At 39.2% G+C, this 25,464-nt stretch overlaps 1 protein-coding gene across 1 annotated transcript; it reads left to right on the top strand.

The window, feature by feature from the left end:
• The first annotated feature begins 10,008 nt into the window (after positions 1-10,008).
• LOC119538690 (olfactory receptor 8B3-like) lies at positions 10,009-10,974 on the top strand. The gene has a single exon (XM_037841826.1). The coding sequence runs from the start codon at positions 10,036-10,038 to the stop codon at positions 10,972-10,974; it is 939 nt and encodes a 312-aa protein (XP_037697754.1). The 5' UTR covers positions 10,009-10,035.
• The last annotated feature ends 14,490 nt before the right edge of the window (positions 10,975-25,464 follow it).

The raw sequence follows: 25,464 nt of genomic DNA, 5'->3' as shown, positions 1-25,464 counted from the left end.
TTATGCTTTGTGTATTTATATTGTGTAGAAGGTTGGGGAAGTTTTCCCCAACAATTTCTTTGTATACTCTTTCTAGACCTTTACCCTTCTCTTCCCCTTCTGGGACACCAGTGAGTCTTAAATTTGGACGTTTTATATTATCTCTCTTATCTCTGAGGTCCATTTCGATTTTTTCAATTTTTTCCCCGTTCTTTCTTTTGTTCTTTCATTTTCTGCACTGTCATCCTCCAGGTCGCTGATTCTTTGTTCAGCTTCCTCTATTCTTGTACTATGAGTATCCAGAATCTTTTTAATTTGGTCGACAGTTACTTTTATTTCCATAAGATCATCTGTTTATTTACTCTTGCAATTTCTTCTTTATGTTCTGGGGTCTTTTTCATGTCTTTCATATCCTGTTCCAGGCTCTTGTTGTTTGTCTTTAGTTCTTTGATTAATTGTTCCAAGTACTTCATCTCCTCTTATCTTTTGATTTGGGTTTTTGGGTTTGGATTATCCATATCATCTGTTTTCTTCATATGCTTTAAAATTTTCTGTTGTTTTTGGCCTCTTGGCATTAGCTTAACTTGTTAGGGTTCTTTTAGGATATGTATTCTAATTCAAAGACTTATCTCTAATTTGTCACATCTGCAGCTTGGTGGCATACACGTTCTCTAACCAGCAGGTTGCATCCATAAGCCACCTATTCCCCTCAAGCCGGTTCTCCCCAACTTTGTCTTTGTGGTGTGTGGCAGTCTGATTCTTGTGGGGGTCCAATTGGTGCACTAGGTTTGTGTCTGTAGTCGATGCTGTCTGCTCTGAATGTGGGGCATGTGTCTGCCTCGTTAGGGAGGGAGGGCAGCTTTAATAATCAAACCTCCCAGGTGTTCCTGGAGATTTAATGCTGTTGCAAGTTTCTAAACCTTCAGTTCAGTCTCGCCACAGACTGTCTTTGCTGCTGACTCACAAGTCCTTGGTATTGGCGTATGATCCCTGGGATACTGAGTGGGTCCCTCTTCCAAGCTGTGACCTTCTAGGGCCTCTGCTGAGGGAAGGCTGTGCTACGTCACAAGTGCGCACCGTCCCTCAAGGGAAGTTCTGGGCTGCAGGGCTGTGTAGGGGCATTTCCAGCCTGCTGAAAGGATGGTCATATGGGGTGTGTTAATTTCCACCTTTTCACACCACTCTGCATTCCTAGCTCCAGGACAATTAGCTGTGTGTGTGCAAAAGGCTATTGTCCACACCAGATATTGTGGCATGTGCATGTATTGCTGGAAACACTTCCCGTCACACTGGGTTTTTTGGCTCAGCTCTGGGCTGTGGCACCGGTGCCAGGCAGGAGCTTTCCCAGCCTGTGGGGAAGATGCTGTAAAGGGAGTGGTTTTTCCCCTTTTTGGCTAACCTCCTCTGCCTTCCTAGCTCTGAGAGAATTAGCAGCGGGTGTGCAAAAGGCTATCATCCATGCCAGATATTGAGGTGTCCTCACAGGTTGTAGAGATGCCATTCTTGCTGCACTTCCCTGTGCAGTTCTTGCTGCTATATCCACAGCCGCTTTTGGGTTTTTAAAAAAAAGCTAGTCCAACTCCAAAAACCAACCCACGGTTTCCCCACACCACAGCGTGGCTGCTGGATATTCAGCAGGCTTACTCACTGGTTTCAGAACACAGACTCTGGGTTTCACCAAGTGCACAGTCCCTGTGGATTTAGCAGACCTTGTCCAGCTGCTGCATTGCTGGAACTGGTGCTCTGGGTCACTTTCTGGCTTTTATCTACTTTTCATGGAGGTGTTTTTTTGTCATCTCTCCTAACCGCCATCTTCCAGAAGTCTGGACATCTCTTAACACATCTTAATTCTAACTCTGATTTGAGGCTTTATTGTCTTTATTGTCAGAATCTCATTCAGATTGTGAGCCAGGGTTGGTGCAAGGATTCCCATGAAACAGGCCTACAGTCTCTTTTCAAACCCGAAGCAGTTGTGGAGTTATGGGGCTGGAGAAGGGGATTAAAAATTCAGTTCATATCATTAATTTTGCTTAACTTTAGATCCTTATCCAATAGGCTGCATCATGAATTTTCATTTACTAACCTAATTTAGTGCATTTAGCAGTTTCAACATTGTATGTGATATATTGAGAAGACCCTAAATAAGAGATAGAAACAAAGAAGAAATCTTCCAAAAAACCCACTAAAATTGAAATTCCAGAATTAATCTTTACTCCTGTGCTTCAGAAATTCACTACCAAATGATCTGTTCCATTTCTTTATGTTTAGGGATCTCCCTTCTCCCATAAAAAACTCACCATAATTGTGATAGCACAAATCATTCCTTTGTGTTCGTAGGCATTTCTTATTTTGATCAGTTTAAAAGGATTAAGAACAGACTGATATTTTTGGGTAAAATGGAAATGTTCCATATATAAGTATAGCATGATGCTTCCCACTTTGCTATATATAAGTAGAGTGTGTGTAAATATATTCAAGTGTATGTGAGGGTTTTCACATGTGCATGCTATGTATTTCTATGATGAGTTGATTATCCTGTGTCAGGTTAATTTAAAGCATAAAATAGAAAATTTGTTTTATAAAAAATCAAATGTACTACATACTTAAGGTGAGTAAGCATAATTTTGTATTACAAGCATATACCACAAGCGTCTTTAATGTGGTTGACCATGCTGGTACCAGCACTTGCTATGTTATGTCAGAATCCTCTTTTCATGATAGAGGCTATACATGGGAGAAACTGATTTTCCAAGTTTTCCTTGCAGCAAATATTGGCCAGCTGACTTAATTCTGACTGAAGTAATATGAGGGGAAGTCATGTATTGGATTCTGTAAAAAATTTATATCTTCATATACATGGAAAAGCATCTGAGGGGAATTCTCTTTTTTTCAAATTATCATGCTTTCTTCTTTGGGTATAGTTTTGTGAAGATATGATTGTTGGAGTTGTGACTGACATTTTGTGACCATAACGTGACAATCCTGGGGTATAAGTCCCCTAGATTAAGGATAATGTAATGGAAGGGTCTTGCACCTTGTTAAGAATGTTGGGTCATTGAAACAATGTTTGGCACTCTATGTCCAGATTTATTGTCATGTGAGAAAAATGAGCTCCTATTTAAGTGAGTTTTTAATTGCACATTTGGTAACTTGAAGGTAGAAACTTTGTAAGTAATAGCGTGGGTTACAGGTAATTCATGAGATTCAAAAATTTAAAATTACATTATTTTAATAGATAAATGTCTTGGGGAATTTCTTGCTCCATCTTTATAAAGATTCATGAGAAAATCTGTAATTAATTTTGATGAGACGTATTTGTACATATTGATAATTGAATTTGAAATATCTATTTCACCTGGCTAGTGTTCATTGTTCATTATACTGATGTTTTCTCTGAAAAGTAAATCCTCTCCAAAATTCTGTTTCTTATATTTCCTGAAAAATTTTAGATTTTGCACAATACTTAATGTGCTCAAAGTACTTAAAGGAATGAGAATATTTATTTCTTTGCTTCTTCTCTGGCTCCAATGCTTCTAAAAGTAAAATTAAGGCAGACTGATAGTTTTGGAGACATACTTTTATTACAAGCTTCAAATATGAAGTAGGTAATGGAAAAACATTGAAAGGTCTTGAGCTAGGAAGAGAGAGAGTTGCATTTTCAGAGATTGTTTTAACAGCACTATAGATGGCTGAATTAGAGTATGTGAGGAATTCTAGAATAATGGTTAGAAGCCACTACAGTTCAGGAATACAGATCAGCTAAAACCTAAAAAGTTCCTAAATTTGGGTAGTGGCTGTGGTAATGGGTACATGGACTGTGTAGGTAGCTATCACAACTATATATATATATATAATTGTTCCAGTTTGCTAATGCTGCCATTATGAAAAATACCAGAAATGGATTCATTTTTATAAAGGGGGTTTATTTGGTTACAAAGTTACAGTCTTAAAGCTATAAATGTGTCCAAGCTAAGGCATCAACAATAGGGTACCTTCACTGAAGGATGGCCAATGGCAACTGGAAAACCTCTGTTACCTGGGAAGGCACGTGGCTGATGTCTGTTGATTCTGGCTTGTGTTCCAGCTCCTCTCTCAGCTCCTGTGTGTTCTTGGTTCTCCTGGGACATTTCTCTCTAAGTGCCTGGGGGTCCTGTCTTAGCATATCCTGGGGCAAACTGTGGGCTTCATCTCTCTTAGCTTCTCTGGAGCAAACTCTGGGCTAGCGAGAGTCTGCTTTCAGTGGCCATCTCCAAATGTCTCTCTCAGCTGCTCTTAGGTCCTTCTGTTTGTGAGCTCTTTTATGTGAACTCCAGTGATTAAATCAAGACCCACCCTGAATGGGTGGGGTCCATATCTCCATGGAAATAATCTAATCAAAGATATTATCCACAGTTGGATGGGTCACATCTCCATGGAAACATCAACTCAAGAGTTCACACCCTAATCAAAAAGATTAATCAATATCCCCCCACAAGACTGCATTACAGAACATGGCTTTTTCTGGGGGATATAATATATTCAATCTGGCACAATAATCTAACAAGCCATTGTCTTACTACCAGGAGGAATGTAGTAAACAAGACAGAAGTATCTTTTGTCCTTACAGAGCTTTTAGTTTATAGGAGAGCACAGAAATTTAAAGAAAAAGAATAATGTCTGACGAATGTTATGATGGAGAACTTAAATTGTGACAGGTGACTTCTATTAAAAATTTACCATATTCCATGCATTCTTTTAAGCACATGACTTATACCAGCTCAACTAAACATCACAACATAATGAAAGAGATGCATTCATTCCCATCCTTATCTTATAAACTCTGAGGCAGAGAGAGTTGGTAATTTTCCATAATCTTAGAGATACAAATTAAGGAAGTAGGCAACAAACACATTCCTTCTAATGCAAGAACCTAAATTCTTAACTATTATAATGAGAAGAAATTGATGATCTTAGTTACTGAAAAGTTGTCTGAGAACTCATAGTGGGGAGAACCTAAGATGGCGGCTAGGTGAGACAGGGCAAAAAAAACACCTCCATGAAAAATATTAGATAAAAGCCAGAAAGTGACCCAGAACACCAGTTCCAGCGATGTACCAGCTGGACAACGTCTGCTAAATCCACAGGGACTGTGCATTTGGTGAAACCGGGAGTCGGCATTCTGAAATGAGTGAGTGAGCCAGCTGCAAGTCTGGCAGCCACACTGCAGTGTGGGGAAACTGTGGGTTGGCATTTGGAGATGGACTAGTTCTTTGAAGAAAAAAAAAAGACACGAAGCGACTGCAGATACGGCGGTGAGAAATGCACAGTGAAGCATGGCAGGAGTGGGCTGTGCCAATGCCTCAGTGTCTGGCATGGAGGATAGCCCTTCCCACACCTGCTGCTGATTTCTTCAGGCCAGGGGGAGCAGAGGGGAGCCAAAAGAAAGAAACCATGCCCCTTGCAGCCATCTGCCCAGCAGGCTGGGGACGCTCCAGCCAAGGGCCAGAGCCATAGCCTAGAGCTGTGCCAAGGGTCCCAGTGTGACAGGGAGTGTTTCCCGCAGCACTGTGCACATGCCACAATATCGGCTGTGGATAGTGGCTTTTAGTGCACCGACAGCTAATTGTCCCGGAGCTGGGAAGGCGGAGCTGTGCAGAAAGGGGGAAACTAACATGTCCCCTTCAACCATCTTCACAGCAGGCTGGGAATGCCCCTTCATGGCCTGGTGGCCCAGGGCTTCCCTGGAGGGCCGGCATGCACTGGTGATGTGGCACAGCCATCCCTCAGCAGAGGTCCTGGAAGAGCACGGCTGAGAAGGGGGACCTGCTCGGTATTCCCAAGGACTCTACGCCAATACCAAGAACTTGTGGGTCACTGGCAGAGACAATCTGTGGCAAGACTGAAATGAAGGCTTAGACACTTGCAACAGCCTTAAATCTCCAGGAACACCTGGGAGGTTTGATTATTAAAGCTGCCCTGCTTCCTAACCATCCAGACACACGCCCCACATTCAGGGCAGACAGCACCAACACACCCAAACTTAGTGCACCAGTTGAAACCCACAAGAATCAGATCCCCTCACACAAAGACAAATTTGGGGAGAACTGACTTGAGGGGAATAGGTGACTTGCAGACGCCATCTGCTGGTTAGTTAGAAAAAGTGTACACCACCAGGCTGTAGATCTGACAAATTAGAAATTGGTATTTTTTACATCCTGAAAGAATCCTATCAAGTAAAGTAAATGCCAAGAGGCCAAAAACAACAGAAAATTTTAAAGCATATGATAAAACCAGATGATGTGGAGAACCCAAACCCAAACATCCAAATCAAAAGATCAGAAGAGAGACAGTACTTGGCACAATCAAAGAACTAAAGAAAAAAAACAAGAGCATGGTACAGGATATAAAGAACATGAAGAAGAGCATGGCACAGAATATAAAGGACATCAAGAAGACCCTAGAAGAGCATGAAGAATAAATTGCAAGAGTAAATAAAAGAAACTGTTGGCCAAATTAAAAAGACTCTGGATACTCATAGTACAAGATTAGAGGAAGTTAAACAATGACTCAGCATCCTCGAGGACCAGAGAACAGAAAATGAAAGAACAAAAGACAGTATGGGGAAAAATAAAAAAAATCAAAATGGATCTCAGGGATATGATAGATAAAATAAAACGTCCAAAGTTAAGACTCATTGGTGTTCCAGAAGAGAAAGAGAAGGGTAAAGTTCTAGAAAGAGTATACAAAGAAATTGTTGGGGAAAACTTCCCAAACCTTCTACACAATATAAATACACCAAGCATAAATGCCCAGCAAACTCCAAATAGAATAAATCCAAATAAACCCACTCCAAGACATATTGTGATCAGACTGTCAAATGCTGAAGAGAATGAGCAAGTTCTGAAAGCAGCAAGAGAAAAGCAATTCACCACATACAAAGAAAACAACATAAGAGTAAGTAGCGACTACTCAGTGGCCACCATGGAGACAAGAAGGCAGTGGCATGACATATTTAAAATTCTGAGAGAGAAAAATTTCCAACCAAGAATACTTTATCCAGCAAAACTCTCCTTCAGATTTGAGGGAGAGCTTAATTTTTCACAGATAAATACTGAAAGATTTTGCTAATAAAAGTGCTGCCCTACTTCAGATACTAAAGGGAGCCCTACCAACAGAGAAAGAAAGGGGAGAGAGATATAGAGAAATTTGACATATATACAACATTACATCCTGAATCACCAGGACACACATTCTTCTCTGGTGATCATGGATCTTTCTCCAGAATAGACCATATGCTGGGACATAAAACAAGCCTCAATAAATTAAAGAAAAAAAAATTGAATTTATTCAAAGCACATTCTCTGATCACAATGGAATACAAATAGAAATTAATAACCATTAGAGACTTAGAAAATTCACAAACACCTGGAGGTTAAAAATGAGGGGGAGATGAAAGCATTTCCAGATAATCAAAAGCTGAGGGACTTCATCACCAGTAGATCAGTCCTATAAGAAATGCTAAAGGGAATTGAGCAGGCTGAAAGGAAGGCACACTAAACAATTGACTGATACCACATGAAGAAATAAGGATTTCCAGTAAAGATCACATTAAATATAAATACCAATAGTACTGTATTTTTGATTTGTAACTCCACTATTTACTTCCTATGGGATCTAAAATACATAAACTGTAATGATAAATCAGTGATTTTGGACTCAATGTAAAATATGTAATTTTTGACAAGAACTACATAAAGGTGGGGGAATAGAGGAGTACAGGAACATAGTTTGTGTGTCCTATTGAAGTTCAGTTGGTATCAAAAAAAAACAAGATTGTTATAGATTTAAGAGGTTAAATTTAAGCCCCCACGGTAAACACAAAGAAAGTATCAGAGAATATGACCATAGAGATGAAAAGTAGAGTATGGGTTATGAGAAGTGGGGGAAGGGGCAATGGGGCGTTAAGAAATGAGCGTAGGGTTTCTGTTTGGGGTGAAGGGAAATTTCTAGTAATGGATGGTGGGAAGATGATGGCATTGCAACATTCTAAATGTGATTAATCCCACTAATGGAATGCTAGGGAGGGGTTGGAATGGGAAGATTTAGGCTGTATATATGTTTCCACAATTGGAAAAAAAAAAAAAAAAGACAGTCTAAATAGATAATGACAAATGCCAAGAATGATTGGATGATCCTGGATGGGATCTGAGGATGGAGGAGAGGAGGCTCAAAGGGACACAGTTGGGACATAAGGAAAAAAAAAAAAAAAGGAAATATAGAATGTAAGCTTTGTATCAATGTTGAATTTCTTGAACTCCTTAGCTGTGCTTAATGGGATTGCATAAAAGAATGTTCTTGTTCATGGGAAATGTATATGTGAATTATATTGTTTGTTCAAGGATGTGTGCAGCTTACTCTCATATGTTCAGAAGACAGAGTAATAGATGCTAGATGATAGGAAGGGAGGGAGGGAAAGAAAGAAATGGTGGTGTGACAGGATGTTAAAGTTGGTGGATCAGGTATCGGGGGGGTCAGGGTATACTAGAATTCTATGTATGGGGTTTGCATTGTTTTTGCAACTGTTCCTGTAAGTTTGAATTTATTTCAAAATAAAATTTAAAAAAAAAACCTCATAGGACATTCAGGTAGAAATTTCCATTAGGTGTTTAGAAATAAAGACATTGAAGGAGGGCAGTGTGTTAAAAATTATTTGTAAATGTCCCAGAAGAGACAATAAGTGAAGTCAGTTACTGTAAGCCTTGAGAATACAGAAATTAAGGAGACTGTAGGCTGAAACCATGTGGAAATAATCATTTAGATGTGGGAAGAAAGAAGGAAAGGAAAGAATACAATAGGCAGGTTTCCTTTCAGAGGTGAAGAAGGTAGGGATATGGGAGTTCCATTTTAGCTCTGCATTGGGGGATGTATAATCCCTAGAGGGAAGTGAAAACTTGAGGAAAATATTGGGTCCCTAAGGAACTGAAGACATGTCATAGTAAATACAGTCCCCTTATTTCCCTATTACAGACAGAATCTGTTCCCTGGAGAAGAGACTGAGCAAGTTTCTAACCTGTTTATAACTAAGTGTGCTGTATTACTAAACTAACATTGAATCCTCTCCATCTTTCCTAAAAAATACTCATTTTTTTTATCTGATGGTTGACAGGCTCACAAATAAAATAAGAAGTTATGATCTTTAGCTCTGAATGATTTCCAGGGCATACTGGAAATGAAGTCTGGTATGCATCCTCTTAGAATAAAAATTAATAAAATCTTAGTTTGAAATTGCTCTTAGAAAGCTACTTGGATATAATATAGCAAACAGGAAGCTCAGGGGTTTTCCAGCCTAAAGATGGTGAGTTTCTGAATTTCATTTGTATGTGTCCTCCTAGTGTTGAGATGGAAATCCAGGGGTTAAGGAATGCTGCTTTGTCTCCTATACTGTGGAGTCCTGAAACACAAGTGAATCAGGTGGAAGAATCTATTTGAGGGGAGAGCAAAGAATGTTCAGAGACATAGGCCCTCAGGATTCCCATATCTCAGAGTCTTTCTTCTCTGTCTATAGTTTTTACTCTGTGACTTAAGACAGCTGCTGGACTTACACGGGTGCCTTAGTTTTGAACTAGAAACAATGTTCAAGGTTCCCACACCAGCAGTGTCTAATCTTCACGGGAGGCAGCTCCAGGTTGCCAGGGCCACTTCCTCCAGTTTTACTGCTGAGGGGAGGTTTCCTGTGAAAGAAGAGATGGTAGAGAGGAAAAAGAAGGATTCTGCCCTGGTCCATTTTCCTCCTATGTTTTCCTTTGGTTTTTCCAGCTGTCATGTTTTCCTATGGCAGCACTTGTCTTCACACTGTGGGGGTTAGTTGTAAGAGTTCTTTACTATAATTATTTTTGAGGACTCATAATGGGAATTCGATGTTACTTGGGGATAAAGACAGATTCTAAGGGTTCATGTTGGATTTGTCTCACACATTCCAATTGTGGAGCCCACTCTTGTTGGAAGAGATGTGGGAAGATTGGGGTTGCCGTCTAAAATAAGTCCTTTCTCTTGTCCCTACAGCTCTCCCAGAGAAGAATGGCTACTGAAAATTTCTCTTTTGTGACTGAGTTCATACTGGTGGGAATAACAGACCACTCAGATCTCCAGCTCCCTCTCTTCTTCCTGTTTCTAGCAATGTACATTATCACTGTACTGGGAAACTTGGGCTTGATAACTCTAATTGGGCTGAATTCTCACCTTCACACCCCCATGTACTTTTTCCTCTTTAACTTGTCCTTCATAGACCTCTGTTATTCATCTGTTTTTACACCCAAAATGCTGATCAAATTCTTATCAAAGAAGAATATTATCTCCTACCAGGGGTGCATGGCTCAGCTCTACTTCTTCTGCTTTTTTGCCATCTCTGAGTGCTATGTGCTGACATCAATGGCCTATGATCGCTATGTGGCCATCTGTAATCCACTCTTGTATAATATTGCCATGTCCCCTAAAGTGTGCTCCAAACTTATGTTTGGTTCATACCTGATGGCATTTTCTGGTGCTATGGCCCACACTGGATGCATGCTGAGACTGACCTTCTGTGATGCCAACATCATCAACCATTATTGCTGTGACATCCTTCCTTTGCTCCAGCTCTCCTGCACAAGCACCTATGTCAATGAGCTGGTTGTGTTCATTGTGTGTGGCATCAACATTATCGTGCCCAGTCTCACAATCTTTCTTTCTTATGGTTTCATTCTCTCCAGCATTCTGCATATAAATTCCACTGAAGGTAAGTTCAAAGCCTTCAGTACCTGCAGTTCCCACATAATTGCTATTTTGTTGTTTTTTGGGTCATGTGCATTTATGTATCTCCAGCCATCTTCTGCAGCGTCTATGGACAAGGGAATAATCTCTTCCATCATTTACACTAATGTTGTTCCCATGATGAACCCCTTAATCTACAGCTTGAGGAACAAAGATGTTAAATTTGCTCTGAGGAAAACCATGCATAGGAGAAATTTTCTATCATAAATAGTATGTCCTCTGAAGGTAGTTTCTGGAGGCTCTCTGTTTTAATTTGGTTGCAGCTTTCTTATTCTATTTCTTTATTATCATGGTGAGGGAAATTTGAGCCTTCTCTCACTAATTTATTTCAACTTTGGTTAGAGTAGGTCTTCTTTTCCTCACCATTTTCACAATTACTGCTTCTCATATCTTTTCCTCTTTGAGAAGAACATGAAGGAAGGAATTTATTGTGTCTGTTTTTTCATTGTCTGAACTTTTTCTTTTCTCCTGCAAAATGATGACTCATCCTGAAATGACTGAATAAAGAACACTAAGGTGACATTTTATCATTGGATATTTTCTACTCTGGTTGCCAGTTGTAATATGCCATTTGAATCATGAATTAAATATGTCCCACTCCTGTCTTTCTGTCCTCCACCAAGCAGGAGTATGTCTCCCTTAAATGGCTGTGTTTCCCTCGGAGAGGCTCCATAAAGACTATCAAGAATTACCCCAATTTGCGAAAGTAATACTATGCACTTTACTTCTTTTCCAAAGAGTTATTTTTTATTTACCTCCAGACAAATATGTAATAAATGACCAAGATATACTCATTGCTGGGTTAGTAAAATGAAACCCAGAGAGATAAATGCTTTGTTTAACATCACACAGCTTCTTAATGAAAAAGCCTAATGTAAACTCTAGGGTCCTGAATTCAATCCTATTGCTCTTTCTAGTATACTTTGCTTCTATTTTATTTTATTGTATTCCAATGGACATGACAAGATAAAACATTTCTTTTTTTGAAATTTACTCTGATTATTTCTATGAGGATACATGAATTACTCTCAGGGGTTTTGCTGTTTTGGATTATGAAAATGTTTGATGGTTCCTTTTGTGGGAAGGAAGAGGTTTATAGATTTAGTATAGTTTAGAGATGATTGATTCAGACACAAAACTGACTTATTCTGCAAAATAAAATAAAAGGAATTTGGAATGTTTGCTGGAGCTTGTATTTTAGAGATTATGGGGATGGGTGATAAAAGATAACAGCAATATGTGTTTAAGCCAGGAACCAAAAAGATACATGGTCAATACTAAGAGGTCCCTGGGTCAGAATGGTCAGGGACCATTTTGAAACTGCATTTCACCCTGAATTTATGCCTGGTATGCTGTCATTATCATTTATGCTGTCATTATCCTTCAGTCTCCAAAATGCTAAGAGAAACTTAGTTTACAGTTACTCCACCATTATTAGAGCTTGGGAGGATAAAGAAGGAAATGTTCTGATTACATTTTTGGGTAATAAGATAGCAGACAGCAACTTCATGAGGAAAAAAAAGTAGTAAACAAAACACAAGATAGAATTTAGAATGTAAAATGATGGGAAAATGAAACCCCTTGTCCTGTCATGTCATCTCCCTTATAGGAAATTCTAAATTTATCATGGATATCATAGGTTATCTCTGGGTAGGATGATGATTTTGGGTATGTGATATTATGGAAATGTTAAACCAACAGAAGTGGAGGACCCAACTAGAGTATGTGTTTTTGTTGGCTTCCATGTGTTTTCTTCAGTACCTTGTATTAGCCACTGATTGTTAAACTTTTCAACCCAAGCAAAAACATCAATATTAAAACTTGTGTACCTCTAATGACTTTATTGTGAAAATAAAACCACAATTATACATTGGAAAATATTTGGAAAGAGCATATCCAATAAGCATTTAATATTCAGATATGTAAAGAAATTCAATTCAACAACAAAAACACAAACAACACTATTAAAAAGTGATCAAAAGACTTGAATAGAGATTTCTACAAATAAAATACACAAAAGACCAAAAAGCACATATAAAAATGCTTAATGTCATAACCCTTTTGGGAAATGCAGATTAAAACCACAATGATATACCATTTCACACCCACTAGAATGGCTACTATTAAATGGAAAATTACAAGTGTGGGAGAGGATGTGGAGAAATAGGAACACTCATTCTTTTTTTGTTTTCTTTTGTTTTTTAAAATGCAATTTTATTGAGATATATTCTCTCACCATATAATCCATTCAAAGTATACAATCAATGGCTCAGAGGATCGTAATATAGTTATTCATTCAATTTTAGAACATTTTCATTACTCCAAAAAATTAATAAAAATAAAAAATGAAAAAATAAAAATAAAGAACACCCCAAACATCCCATACCTCTTATTCCCCCTAGTCTTTGTTCATTTTTTTTTGCCTTTATTTTATTACTTGTCTGCGCATACACTGGATCGAGGGAGTGTTTAGTCACAAGGTGTTCATAATCACATGGTCCCATGATAAAAGCTATATAGTTTTACAACATCATCAAGAATCAAGGCTATTGCATTACAGTTCAACAGTTTCAGGTATGTCCTTCTAGCTATTCTGTTATACACTAGAAACTTAAAGGAATATCTTATATAGATAAGATATTATATGCATAAGAATAACCTCCAGAATGACTTCTAAACTCTATTTGAAATCTCTTAGCCACTGAAACTTTATTTTGTTTCATTTTCCCCCTTTTGGTCAAGAAGGCATTTTCAATCCCACAATGCCAGGACAAGGCTCATCCCTGGGCATCATGTCCCACATTGCCAGGGAGACTTACACCCTGGGAGTCATGTCCCACATAGGGGGGATGGTAGTTAGTTAATTTGCAGAAGTGGCCTAGAGATACAGGCCACTTCTGAGCAACAAAAGAGGTTCTCTGGGAGTGAATCTTCGGCATAGTTATGAATGGCTTAGCATCTCCTTTGCAGGAATAAGTTTCATAAGGGCAATCCTCTAGATCAAGGGCTTGGCTTATTAAACTGGGAGCCCCTAATGCTCAAGAGAATAGCAGGAACTCTCCAGATGGGGAAGTTTATTAGTTCCACATTTTTACCAAGTTACTAAAGGGGACTTTGAAAATACTTTTGTATTTTCTACCCAAGATATTCTTTATCATGTACGGAATAACAAGATTTCAATTTCCTATTCTAAGTTCCATGTAATTACATTGTTTAAATAAACGGACCAAGCAGGTTAATTTAGATAGTGTTCTACTGAAAATGTAAATTTTGTACCAAATGAACCTCTTTTCCTTTGGTCTCAAATGGAAGATGGAATTTTAAAGTACAGTCACTATCAACCTTTACCCTGCATTCTGATTTACCTTAGTCCTAACTAAGTCTGTTTCATTCATATCTCTAACTGTAGTCTGATCTCTTTTTCAGCTTCTTCAACAGTTACTATATGGAGTAATGCTGATTTTCAGAGCTGAAGAACTCTGAGTGTCAGGTGTCACACAGATGCCCAAATTTCCAGGGAACTACCCAGTTATACACAAAGAGCTCAGCATCTCAGAATTTAGAAATAAGAGTTAAAGCTCAGGAATAGATATGACTGCTGTAATAGCTTTACATTCTGAGGAAGCTTTACATTCTGAGGAATCTTTACAGTAAGCCTTATTGAACATTCTGTACCCCTTAATCATTAATTGCCCAAAATCTGCCCTTGTTCAATCCACAGATAACCTATGTTATTGAATTCAATTCTCAGCATTTGCTCATTTTAGTTAGTTTATATTAGTGAGGCCATACAATATTTGTCCCTTTGTTTTTGGCTTATGTCCTCAAGATTCATTCATCTAATTCCATGCCTCATGATTCAGTCCTTCTTGCAGTCACTCGATATTCCATTGTACATATACACCACAGTTCACCTCTCCATTCATCCATGTACCTTTAGGTCACTTCCATCCATTGCAAATTGTGAATAATGCTGTCATAAACAACAGTATGCAAATGTCTATTTGTGTCCCTGCTTACAGTTCTTCCAAGTATACACCAAATAACAGGGTTGCAGGAACATATGGCAGCCCTCACCCAGCCTCCTGTGGAACCACCACACTGCTGTCAACAGGAGCTTCACCGTTATACTTTCCTAGCAACAGTGAATACATGTATCTCTATCTCCACATCTTCTCCAGCACTTTATCTTTTTTTTTTTCATTTTTGTTGAGATTGTTCAGATACCATACAATTATCCAAAGATCCAAAGTGTACAATCACTTGCCCCTGGGTACCCTCATACAGCTGTGCATCCATCACACTTAATTTTTGTTCAATTTTTAGAAACTTTTCATTACTCCAGACAAGAAATAAAGTGAAAGATGAAAAAAAAAAAAAAAAAAGAAAAGGAAACTCTAATCCTCCCCTATCCCTAACCAACCCCCCTCAATTGTTGACTCATAGTATTGGTATAGTACATTTGTTACTGTTTATGAAAAAATGTTGAAATGCTACTAACTGTAGTATATAGTTTGTAATAAGTATATAGTTCTTCCCTATATGCCCCTCTATTATTAACTTCTAATTGTATTGCCATACATGTGTTCTGGTTCATGGAAGTGATTTCTAGTATTTGTACAGTTGATCATGGACATTGCCCACCATAGGATTCAGTTTTATACATTCCCATCTTTTGACCTCCAACTTTCCTTCTGGTGACATATATGACTCTGAGCTTCCCCTTTCCACCTCATTCACACACCATTCGGCACTGTTATTTATTCTCACATCTTGCTACCAACACCCCTGTTCATTTCCAAACATTTAGGTTCATCCTAATTGAACATTCTGCTCATACTGAGCAACCACTCCCCATTCTTAAGCCTTGTCCTATATCTTGGTACCTTATATTTCATGTCTATGAGTTTACATATTATAATTAGTTCCTATCAGTGAGACCCTGCAATAATTGTCCTTATGTGTCTGGCTTATTTCGCTCAGTATATTGCCCTCGAGGTTTTGTCATCAACCTATTTTTTTTTAATATGGTTTTGTTCACTCATCATACATTCCATCCCAAGTAAATAATTGATGGTTTTCTGCATGGTCATACATTTATGTGTTCACCACCTTCACCACTATCTATATAAGAGCATCTACATTTCTTCCACAAGGCAGGAGGGAGAGTCAAAGAAGGTAGAGAGGCAAAAGAAAGAGGAAAAAAAAATGACAGCTAGGAAGCAGCAAAAGGAAAAATAACCTTAAATGAAAGTAGAATAAAGAATCAGACAACACCACCAATGTCAAGTGTCTAACATGCCTCCCCTATCCCCCCCTCTTATCTGCATTCACCTTGGTATATCACCTTTGTTACATTAAAGGAAGCATAATACAATGATTCTATTAGTTACAGTCTCTCTAGTTTATGCTGATTACATCCCTCCCCCAATGTCTCCCCATTTTTAACACCTTGCAAGGTTCACATTTGCTTGTTCTCCCTCGTAAAAGAATGTATTTGTACATTTTATCACAATTGTTGAATACTCTAGATTTCACCAAGTTACACAGTCTGTCTTTATCTTTCCTCCTTTCTTGTGGTGTCTCACATGCTCCCCACCTTCCTCTCTCAACTGTATTCATAGTTACCTTTGTTCAGTGTACTTACATTGTTGTGCCACCATCTCCCAAAATTGTTTTCCAAAGCACGCACTCCTGTCTTCTATCACCCTGTAGTGCTCCCTTTAGTATTTCCTGTAGGACAGGTGTCTTGTTCACAAAGTCTCTCATTGTCTGTCAGAAAATATTTTGAGCTCTCCCTCATATTTGAAGGACAGCTTTGCTGGATACAGGATTCTTGTTTGGTGGTTTTTCTCTTTCAGTATCTTAAATATATCACACCACTTCCTTCTTGCCTCCATGGTTTCTGCTGAGAGATCCGCACATAGTCTTATTAAGCTTCCTTTGTATGTAATGGATTGCTTTTCTCTTGCTGCTTTCAGGATTCTCTCCTTGTCTTTGACATTTGATAATCTGATTATTAAGTGTCTTGGCATAGGCCTATTCATATCTCTTCTGTTTGGAGTGCGCTGCGCTTCTTGGATCTGTAATTTTATGTCTTTCATAAGAAATGGGAAATTTTCATAAATTATTTCCTCTACTATTGCTTCTGCCCCGTTTCCCTTCTCTTCTCCTTCTGGGACACCAATGATACATACATTATTGTACTTTGTTTCATCCTTGAGTTCCTGGAGACGTTGCTCATCTTTTTTCATTCTTTTCTCCATCTGCTCCTTTGCGTGTAGACTTTCAGGTGTTTTGTTCTCCAGTTCCTGAGTGTTTTCTTCTGCCTCTTGAGATCTGCTGTTGTATGTTTCCATTGTGTCTTTCATCTCTTGTGTTGTGCCTTTCATTTCCATAGATTCTACTAGTTGTTTTTTTGAACTTTTGATTTCTGCTGTATACATGTCCAGTGCTTCCTTTACAGCCTCTGTCTCTTTTGCAATATCTTCTCTAAACTTTTTGCATTGATTTAGCATTAGTTGTTTAAATTTCTGTATCTCAATTGAAGTGTATGTTTGTTCCTTTGACTGGGCCATAACTTTGTTTTTCTTAGTGTAGATTCTGTTGTCTAGGCATGGTTTCCTTGGTTATCCAAATCAGGTTTTCCCAGACCAGAACAGGCTCAGGTCCCAGAGGGAAGAAATATTCAGTATCTGGTTTCCCTGTGGGTGTGTCTTAGAAAATTGCTCCACCCTTTGATGCCTTGAGTCACTGTGCTTTTCTGCCCAGCAGGTGATGCCTTTTAGCCTAGAATTCTTGACTGGTATGAGGAGGTATGTTCCCCCAGGCTCTGGGGTCACGTTCTGAATGGAAAGGGCCCCACCCCTTTCCTCTTAGAGAAGACAGACCCCCCAGGTGGAGGTCATTAGCATTTCAATGGTCTTGCTCTCTGCTTGTGCTGTCTCCACCCTTCCCAGAGTCACAGCCCTGGAAACTGAAAATGACTGGGCCAAAAAAGAAACAGATAGTCCCCTTCAGACCCAGTCCAAGGCGACCCACCGGCTCTCCCAGGTCAGTCGTCATCCAAAGCCTCTGTCTGTTTTTTGGGGATGCGTATCTGTAGTGAGCAGTTCACATTCGCTACTTAAAACCCCAGTTGGAGCTCAGCTGAGCTGTATTCGCTTGCTGGGAGAGAGCTTCTCTCTGGGACCACGAGGCTTTGCAGCTTGGGCTATGGGGGAGGGGGTCTCGTGACTTGGATCCGCAGGTTTTACTTACAGATTTTATGCTGTGTTCTCGGGCATTCCTCCCAATTCAGGTTGGTGTATGATGAGTGGATGGTCTCGTTTGTCCCCCCGCAGTTATTCTGGATTATTTACTAGTTGTTTCTGGTTTTTTGTAGTTGTTCCAGGGGGACTACTTAGCTTCCACTCCTCTCTATGCCGCCATCTTGCCTGAGACTTCTCATTGTTTTTTCCCAGCACTTTATCTTTCTGTTTATTTTTTAAACAGTTTTGTTCATACACCACCCAATCCTCCCGAAGTGTACCATCATGGCTCCTTGTATAATCCCATAGTTATGCATTCACCACCGCAATCTATGTGAGAACCTTTCCTTTTCTTCTGGAAAGAAGAAGAGGAAAAAATAAGGAGAAACAACAATTCCATACCCCTCCCCAAGGTCCCTGTTATTTCATTTAGCTTTGGTATATTGCCTTTGTTAAACTTAATGGAAGAATATTAAAATATCACTGTTAACTATAGATCCTAGTTTGTATTGTTGGTATTTTTTCCATATACCATCCCATTTTAAACACCTTGCAATGGTGACATTCATTTGTTCTCCCTCATATAAAATCTTTCTTATATTTAAACACTTAATCACATTCATTGTCCATTCTAGGTTTTTCTCAGTTATACAGTCCCAGTTTTTATCCTCTATCCTTCTGGTGTCATACATGCTCCTAGCCTTCCTCTTTCAACTATACTCATACTCATCTTTGTTCATTATACTTACAGTTTGTGCTACCATTGAATAGTATTGGGCTATCCATTTCTGGATCTTTACAGTACATCATGTTGAACACTCTGTACTCCTTCAGTATCAAATGCCCAAATTCCACCATCTTTTTATCCACTGATAAACCTGTGTTCTTAAATTCTGGTCTCAGAGTTGGCTCATTATATTTAGTTCATATTAGCAAGACCATACTGTGTTTTTCCTTTTGTTTGTGGCTAATTTTGTTCAACATAATGTCCTCAAGGTTCATCAGTGAGGTTATATGCATCATTAATTTATTCCATTTTATAGCTTAATAGTCCATCATTTATATATATATCATAGTATGTTTATCCACTCTTCTGTTGTTGGGCATTTGGGCTGTTTCCATTTCTTGGCAATTGTGAATAATGCCACTATAAACATCAGTGAACAAATGTCTATTTGTGTCCGAGCCTTCAGTTCCTGTGAGTATATACATAGTAATGGGATTGCTGGATCATATGGAAATTCTATACTTAATATTCTGAGGAACCATCAAACTGCCTTCCAGAGTGATTACACCATTCTAGATTCCTACCAAGAGTAAGTTTACCTCTTTATCCACATCTTCTCAAGAACTTCTAGTTTTCTGGTTTTTTTGTTTTGATTTGTTTTGTTTTTTTATATAATGTCCATTCTAGTTGGTATGAAATGATATCTCATTGTGGTTTTGATTTGCGTTTCCCTAATAGCCAGTAAAGTTGAGCATCTTTTCATATGTTTTAGAGTGACTTTAATTTCCTCTTTGGAAAAATGTCTGTCCATGTCTTTTGCCCATTTTTAAATTGGGTTGTTTGTTTTTTTGTTGAGTTATGTATTCCAGATATTAAACACTTATCTGAGATCTGGTTTCCAAACATCATCTCTCATCAGGTAGACTGCCTTTTTACTTTCCTGACAAAGTCCTTTGATGTCAAAATTTTTCAATTTTGAGATCCCATTTGTCTCTTCTTTCATTGCTCACTCTGGGTGTAAGGTCTAGGAAACCACCTTCTGTCACAAGATCTTTAAGATATTTCCCTACATTTTCTTCTAATACTTTTGTGGTCTTAGCGCTAATGTTTAGGTCTTTGATCCATTTTTAATTAATTTTTGTATAAGGTGTGAGATAGCAGTCCTCTTTCATAATTCTGGATATGGATATCCACTTCTCTAAGGATCATTTATTGAAGAGGCTGCTCTGTCCCAGTTGAGTGGACATGACTGCCTTACCAAAGATCAATTGTCCATTGATAAGTTCTATTTCTAAATGCTTATTTTAATTCTTTTGGTGAGTATGCCTATCTTTATGCCATTACTATGCTGTTTTGACCACTGCGGCAGTCCTGGTTTGAATCTGTTATGTGCCCCATAACAAGCCACGTTCTTTAATGCAATCTTGTGGCAGGCCAACTTATCGTGGGTGGGATGTTTTGATTAGGTTGTTTCCATGGAGATGTGATCCCACTCATTCAAGTTGGGTCTTAATTTATTGGAAACCTTAAGAGAGCTCACAGAGACAGAAATTCAGTGAAGCTGAGAGAGACACTTGTAGATGCAGGCAGAAAGATCATTGGAGATGCTAAACTAAGAGATGAAGCCCAGAGTTTGCCCCACAGAAGCTAAGTGAGAAACCACAGACACTTAGAAATGCCCTGGGAGAACATGAAAAGATATACAGATGTTGAGAGAGAGAGAAGCTAAGAGAGACAGAAGCCTAGGACATTTTGGATAAGCCATTTTGAAACCAGAACCCAGGAGCAAAGGACTAGCACATGCCAGCCACGTGCCTTTCCAGCTGACAGTGGTATTCCACTTTCTTCAGTGGAGGTATCCTCTTGTTGAAGCCTTAGTTTGGACACTTTTATGGTCTTAAACTGTAAATTGGTAACTTAATAAATCCCATTTATAAAAGCCAATCCGGAGGCGGGGCAAGATGGCAGACTGGTGAGCTGTATGTTTTAGTTACTCCTCCAGGAAAGTAGGTAAAAAGCCAGGAACTGCGTGGACTGGACACCACAGAGCAATCTGTCTTTGGGCATACTTCATACAACACTCATGAAAACGTGGAACTGCTGAGATCAGCGAAATCTGTAAGTTTTTGCGGCCAGGGGACCCGCGCCCCTCCCTGCCAGGCTCAGTCCCGGGGGAGGAGGGGCTGTCAGCTCCAGGAAGGAGAAGGGAGAATTGCAGTGGCTGCTCTCATCGGAAACTCATTCTACTGATTCAAACTCCAACCATAGATAGACTGAGGCCAGACACCAGAGACTCTGAGAGCAGCCAGCCCAGCAGAGAGGAGACGGGCATAGAAGGAAAACAACACGAGAAGCTCCAAAGTAAAAGCAGAGGATTTTTGGAGTTCTGGTGAACACAGAAAGGGGAAGGGCGGAGATCAGGCCTTGAGGCGCATATGCAAATCCCGAAGCAAGGCTGATCTCTCTGCCCAGGGCACCTTTCCTTAATGGCCCTGGTTGCTTTGTCTATTAGCATTTCAATAACCCATTAGATCTCTGAGGAGGGCCGTTTTTTTTTTTTTTTTTTTTTTTTTTAAATCCTTTTTGCTTTTTCTAAAACAATTACTCTAAGAAGCTCAATACAGAAAGCTTCAAAGAATTGAAATTTGGGCACGTCAAGTCAAGAGCAGAAATAAGAGAGCTCTGAGACAAAAGGCAATAATCCAGTGGCTGAGAAAATTCACTAAACAACACAACTTCCCAAGAAAAGGGGGGTGTCCGCTCACAGCCACCATCCTGGTGGACAGGAAACACTCCTGCCCATCGCCAGCCCCATAGCCCAGAGCTGCCCCAGACAACCCAGTGTGACGGAAGTGCTTCAAATAACAGGCACACACCACAAAACTGGGCGTGGACATTAGCCTTCCCTGCAACCTCAGCTGAATGTCCCAGAGCTGGGAAGGGGGAGCAGTGTGAATTAACAGAGCCCCATTCAGCCATCATTTGAGCAGACTGGGAGCCTCCCAACACAGCCCAGCAGCCCAGAACTGCCCTGGGGGGACGGCACTCACCTGTGACATAGCACAGTCATCCCTCAACAGAGGACCCGGGGTGCACAGCCTGGAAGAGGGGCCCACTTGCAAGTCTCAGGAGCCATACGCCAATACCAAAGACTTGTGGGTCAGTGGCAGAGACAAACTGTGGCAGGACTGAACTGAAGGATTAGACTATTGCAGTAGCTTTAAAACTCTAGGATCATCAGGGAGATTTGATTGTTAGGGCCACCCCCCCTCCCCGACTGCCCAGAAACACGCCCCACATACAGGGCAGGCAACACCAACTACACACGCAAGCTTGGGACACCAATTGGGCCCCACAAGACTCACTCCCCCACTCACCAAAAAGGCTAAGCAGGGGAGATCTGGCTTGTGGAGAACAGGTGGCTCGTGGACGCCACCTGCTGGTTAGTTAGAGAAAGTGTACTCCACGAAGCTGTAGATCTGATAAATTAGAGATAAGGACTTCAACTGGTCTACAAACCCTAAAAGAACCCTATCAAGGACAGCAAATGCCACGAGGCCAAAAACAACAGAAAATTATAAAGCATATGAAAAAACCAGACAATATGGATAACCCAAGCCCAAGCACCCAAATCAAAAGACCAGAAGAGACACACCTAGAGCAGCTACTCAAAGAACTAAAGATGAACAATGAGACCCTAGTACGGGATATGAAGGAAATCAAGAAGACCCTAGAAGAGCATAAAGAAGACATTGCAAGACTAAATAAAAAAATGGATGATCTTATGGAAATTAAAGAAACTGTTGACCAAATTAAAAAGATTCTGGACACTCATAGTACAAGACTAGAGGAAGTTGAACAACGAATCAGTGACCTGGAAGATGACAGAATGGAAAATGAAAGCATAAAAGAAAGAATGGGGAAAAAAATTGAAAAACTCGAAATGGACCTCAGGGATATGATAGATAATATGAAGCGTCCGAATATAAGACTCATTGGTGTCCCAGAAGGGGAAGAAAAGGGTAAAGGTCTAGGAAGAGTATTCAAAGAAATTGTTGGGGAAAACTTCCCAAATCTTCTAAACAACATAAATACACAAATCATAAATGCTCAGCGAACTCCAAATAGAATAAATCCAAAAAAACCCACTCCGAGACATATACTGATCACACTGTCAAACACAGAAGAGAAGGAGCAAGTTCTGAAAGCAGCAAGAGAAAAGCAATTCACCACATACAAAGGAAACAGCATAAGACTAAGTAGTGACTACTCAGCAGCCACCATGGAGGCGAGAAGGCAATGGCACGATATATTTAAAATTCTGAGAGAGAGGAATTTCCAGCCAAGAATACTTTATCCAGCAAAGCTCTCCTTCAAATTTGAGGGAGAGCTTAAATTTTTCACAGACAAAGAAATGCTGAGAGAATTTGCTAACAAGAGACCTGCCCTACTGGAGATACTAAAGGGAGCCCTACAGACAGAGAAACAAAGACAGGACAGAGAGACTTGGAGAAAGGTTCAGTACTAAAGAGATTCGGTATGGGTACAATAAAGGATATTAATAGAGAGAGGGAAAAATATGGCAAACATAATCCAAAGGATAAGATGGCCGATTCAAGAAATGCCTTCACGGTTTTAACGTTGAATGTAAATGGATTAAACTCCCCAATTAAAAGATATAGATTCGCAGAATGGATCAAAAAAAATGAACCATCAATATGTTGCATACAAGAGACTCATCTTAGACACAGGGACACAAAGAAATTGAAAGTGAAAGGATGGAAAAAATATTTCATGCAAGCTACAGCCAAAAGAAAGCAGGTGTAGCAATATTAATCTCAGATAAAATAGACTTCAAATGCAGGGATGTTTTGAGAGACAAAGAAGGCCACTACATACTAATAAAAGGGGCAATTCAGCAAGAAGAAATAACAATCGTAAATGTCTATGCACCCAATCAAGGTGCCACAAAATACATGAGAGAAACATTGGCAAAACTAAAGGAAGCAATTGATGTTTCCACAATAATTGTGGGAGACTTCAACACATCACTCTCTCCTATAGATAGATCAACCAGACAGAAGACCAATAAGGAAATTGAAAACCTAAACAATCTGATAAATGAATTAGATTTAACAGACATCTACAGGACATTACATCCCAAATCACCAGGATACACATACTTTTCTAGTGCTCACGGAACTTTCTCCAGAATAGATCATATGCTGGGACATAAAACAAGCCTCAATAAATTTAAAAAGATTGAAATTATTCAAAGCACATTCTCTGACCACAATGGAATACAATTAGAAGTCAATAACCATCAGAGACTTAGAAAATTCACAAATACCTGGAGGTTAAACAACACACTCCTAAACAATCAGTGGGTTAAAGAAGAAATAGCAAGAGAAATTGCTAAATATATAGAGACGAATGAAAATGAGAACACAACATACCAAAACCTATGGGATGCAGCAAAAGCAGTGCTAAGGGGGAAATTTATAGCACTAAACGCATATATTAAAAAGGAAGAAAGAGCCAAAATCAAAGAACTAATGGATCAACTGAAGAAGCTAGAAAATGAACAGCAAACCAATCCTAAACCAAGTAGAAGAAAAGAAATAACAAGGATTAAAGCAGAAATAAATGACATAGAGAACAAAAAAACAATAGAAAGGATAATATCACCAAAAGTTGGTTCTTTGAGAAGATCAACAAGATTGACAAGCCCCTAGCTAGACTGACAAAATCAAAAAGAGAGAAGACCCATATAAACAAAATAATGAATGAAAAAGGTGACATAACTGCAGATCCTGAAGAAATTAAAAAAATTATAAGAGGATATTATGAACAACTGTATGGCAACAAACTGGATAATGTAGAAGAAATGGACAATTTCCTGGAAACATATGAACAACCTAGACTGACCAGAGAAGAAATAGAAGACCTCAACCAACCCATCACAAGCAAAGAGATCCAATCAGTCATCAAAAATCTTCCCACAAATAAATGCCCAGGGCCAGATGGCTTCACAGGGGAATTCTACCAAACTTTCCAGAAAGAACTGACACCAATCTTACTCAAACTCTTTCAAAACATTGAAGAAAACGGAACACTATCTAACTCATTTTATGAAGCTAACATCAATCTAATACCAAAACCAGGCAAAGATGCTACAAAAAAGGAAAACTACGGCCAATCTCCCTAATGAATATAGATGCAAAAATCCTCAACAAAATACTTGCAAATCGAATCCAAAGACACATTAAAAAAATCATACACCATGACCAAGTGGGGTTCATTCCAGGCATGCAAGGATGGTTCAACATCAGAAAAACAATCAATGTATTACAACACATTAAAAACTCGAAAGGAAAAAATCAATTGATCATCTCAATAGATGCTGAAAAAGCATTTGACAAAATCCAACATCCCTTTTTGATAAAAACACTTCAAAAGGTAGGAATTGAAGGAAACTTCCTCAACATGATAAAGAGCATATATGAAAAACCCACAGCCAGCATAGTACTCAATGGTGAGAGACTGAAAGCCCTCCCTCTAAGATCAGGAACAAGACAAGGATGCCCGCTGTCACCACTGTTATTCAACATTGTGCTGGAAGTGCTAGCCAGGGCAATCCGGCAAGACAAAGAAATAAAAGGCATCCAAATTGGAAAAGAAGAAGTAAAACTGTCATTGTTTGCAGATGATATGATCTTA

Source organism: Choloepus didactylus, chromosome 6, assembly GCF_015220235.1.
Source record: "Choloepus didactylus isolate mChoDid1 chromosome 6, mChoDid1.pri, whole genome shotgun sequence".
Lineage (NCBI taxonomy): Eukaryota > Metazoa > Chordata > Mammalia > Pilosa > Megalonychidae > Choloepus > Choloepus didactylus.
This window is presented reverse-complemented; position numbering and strand designations above follow the sequence as displayed.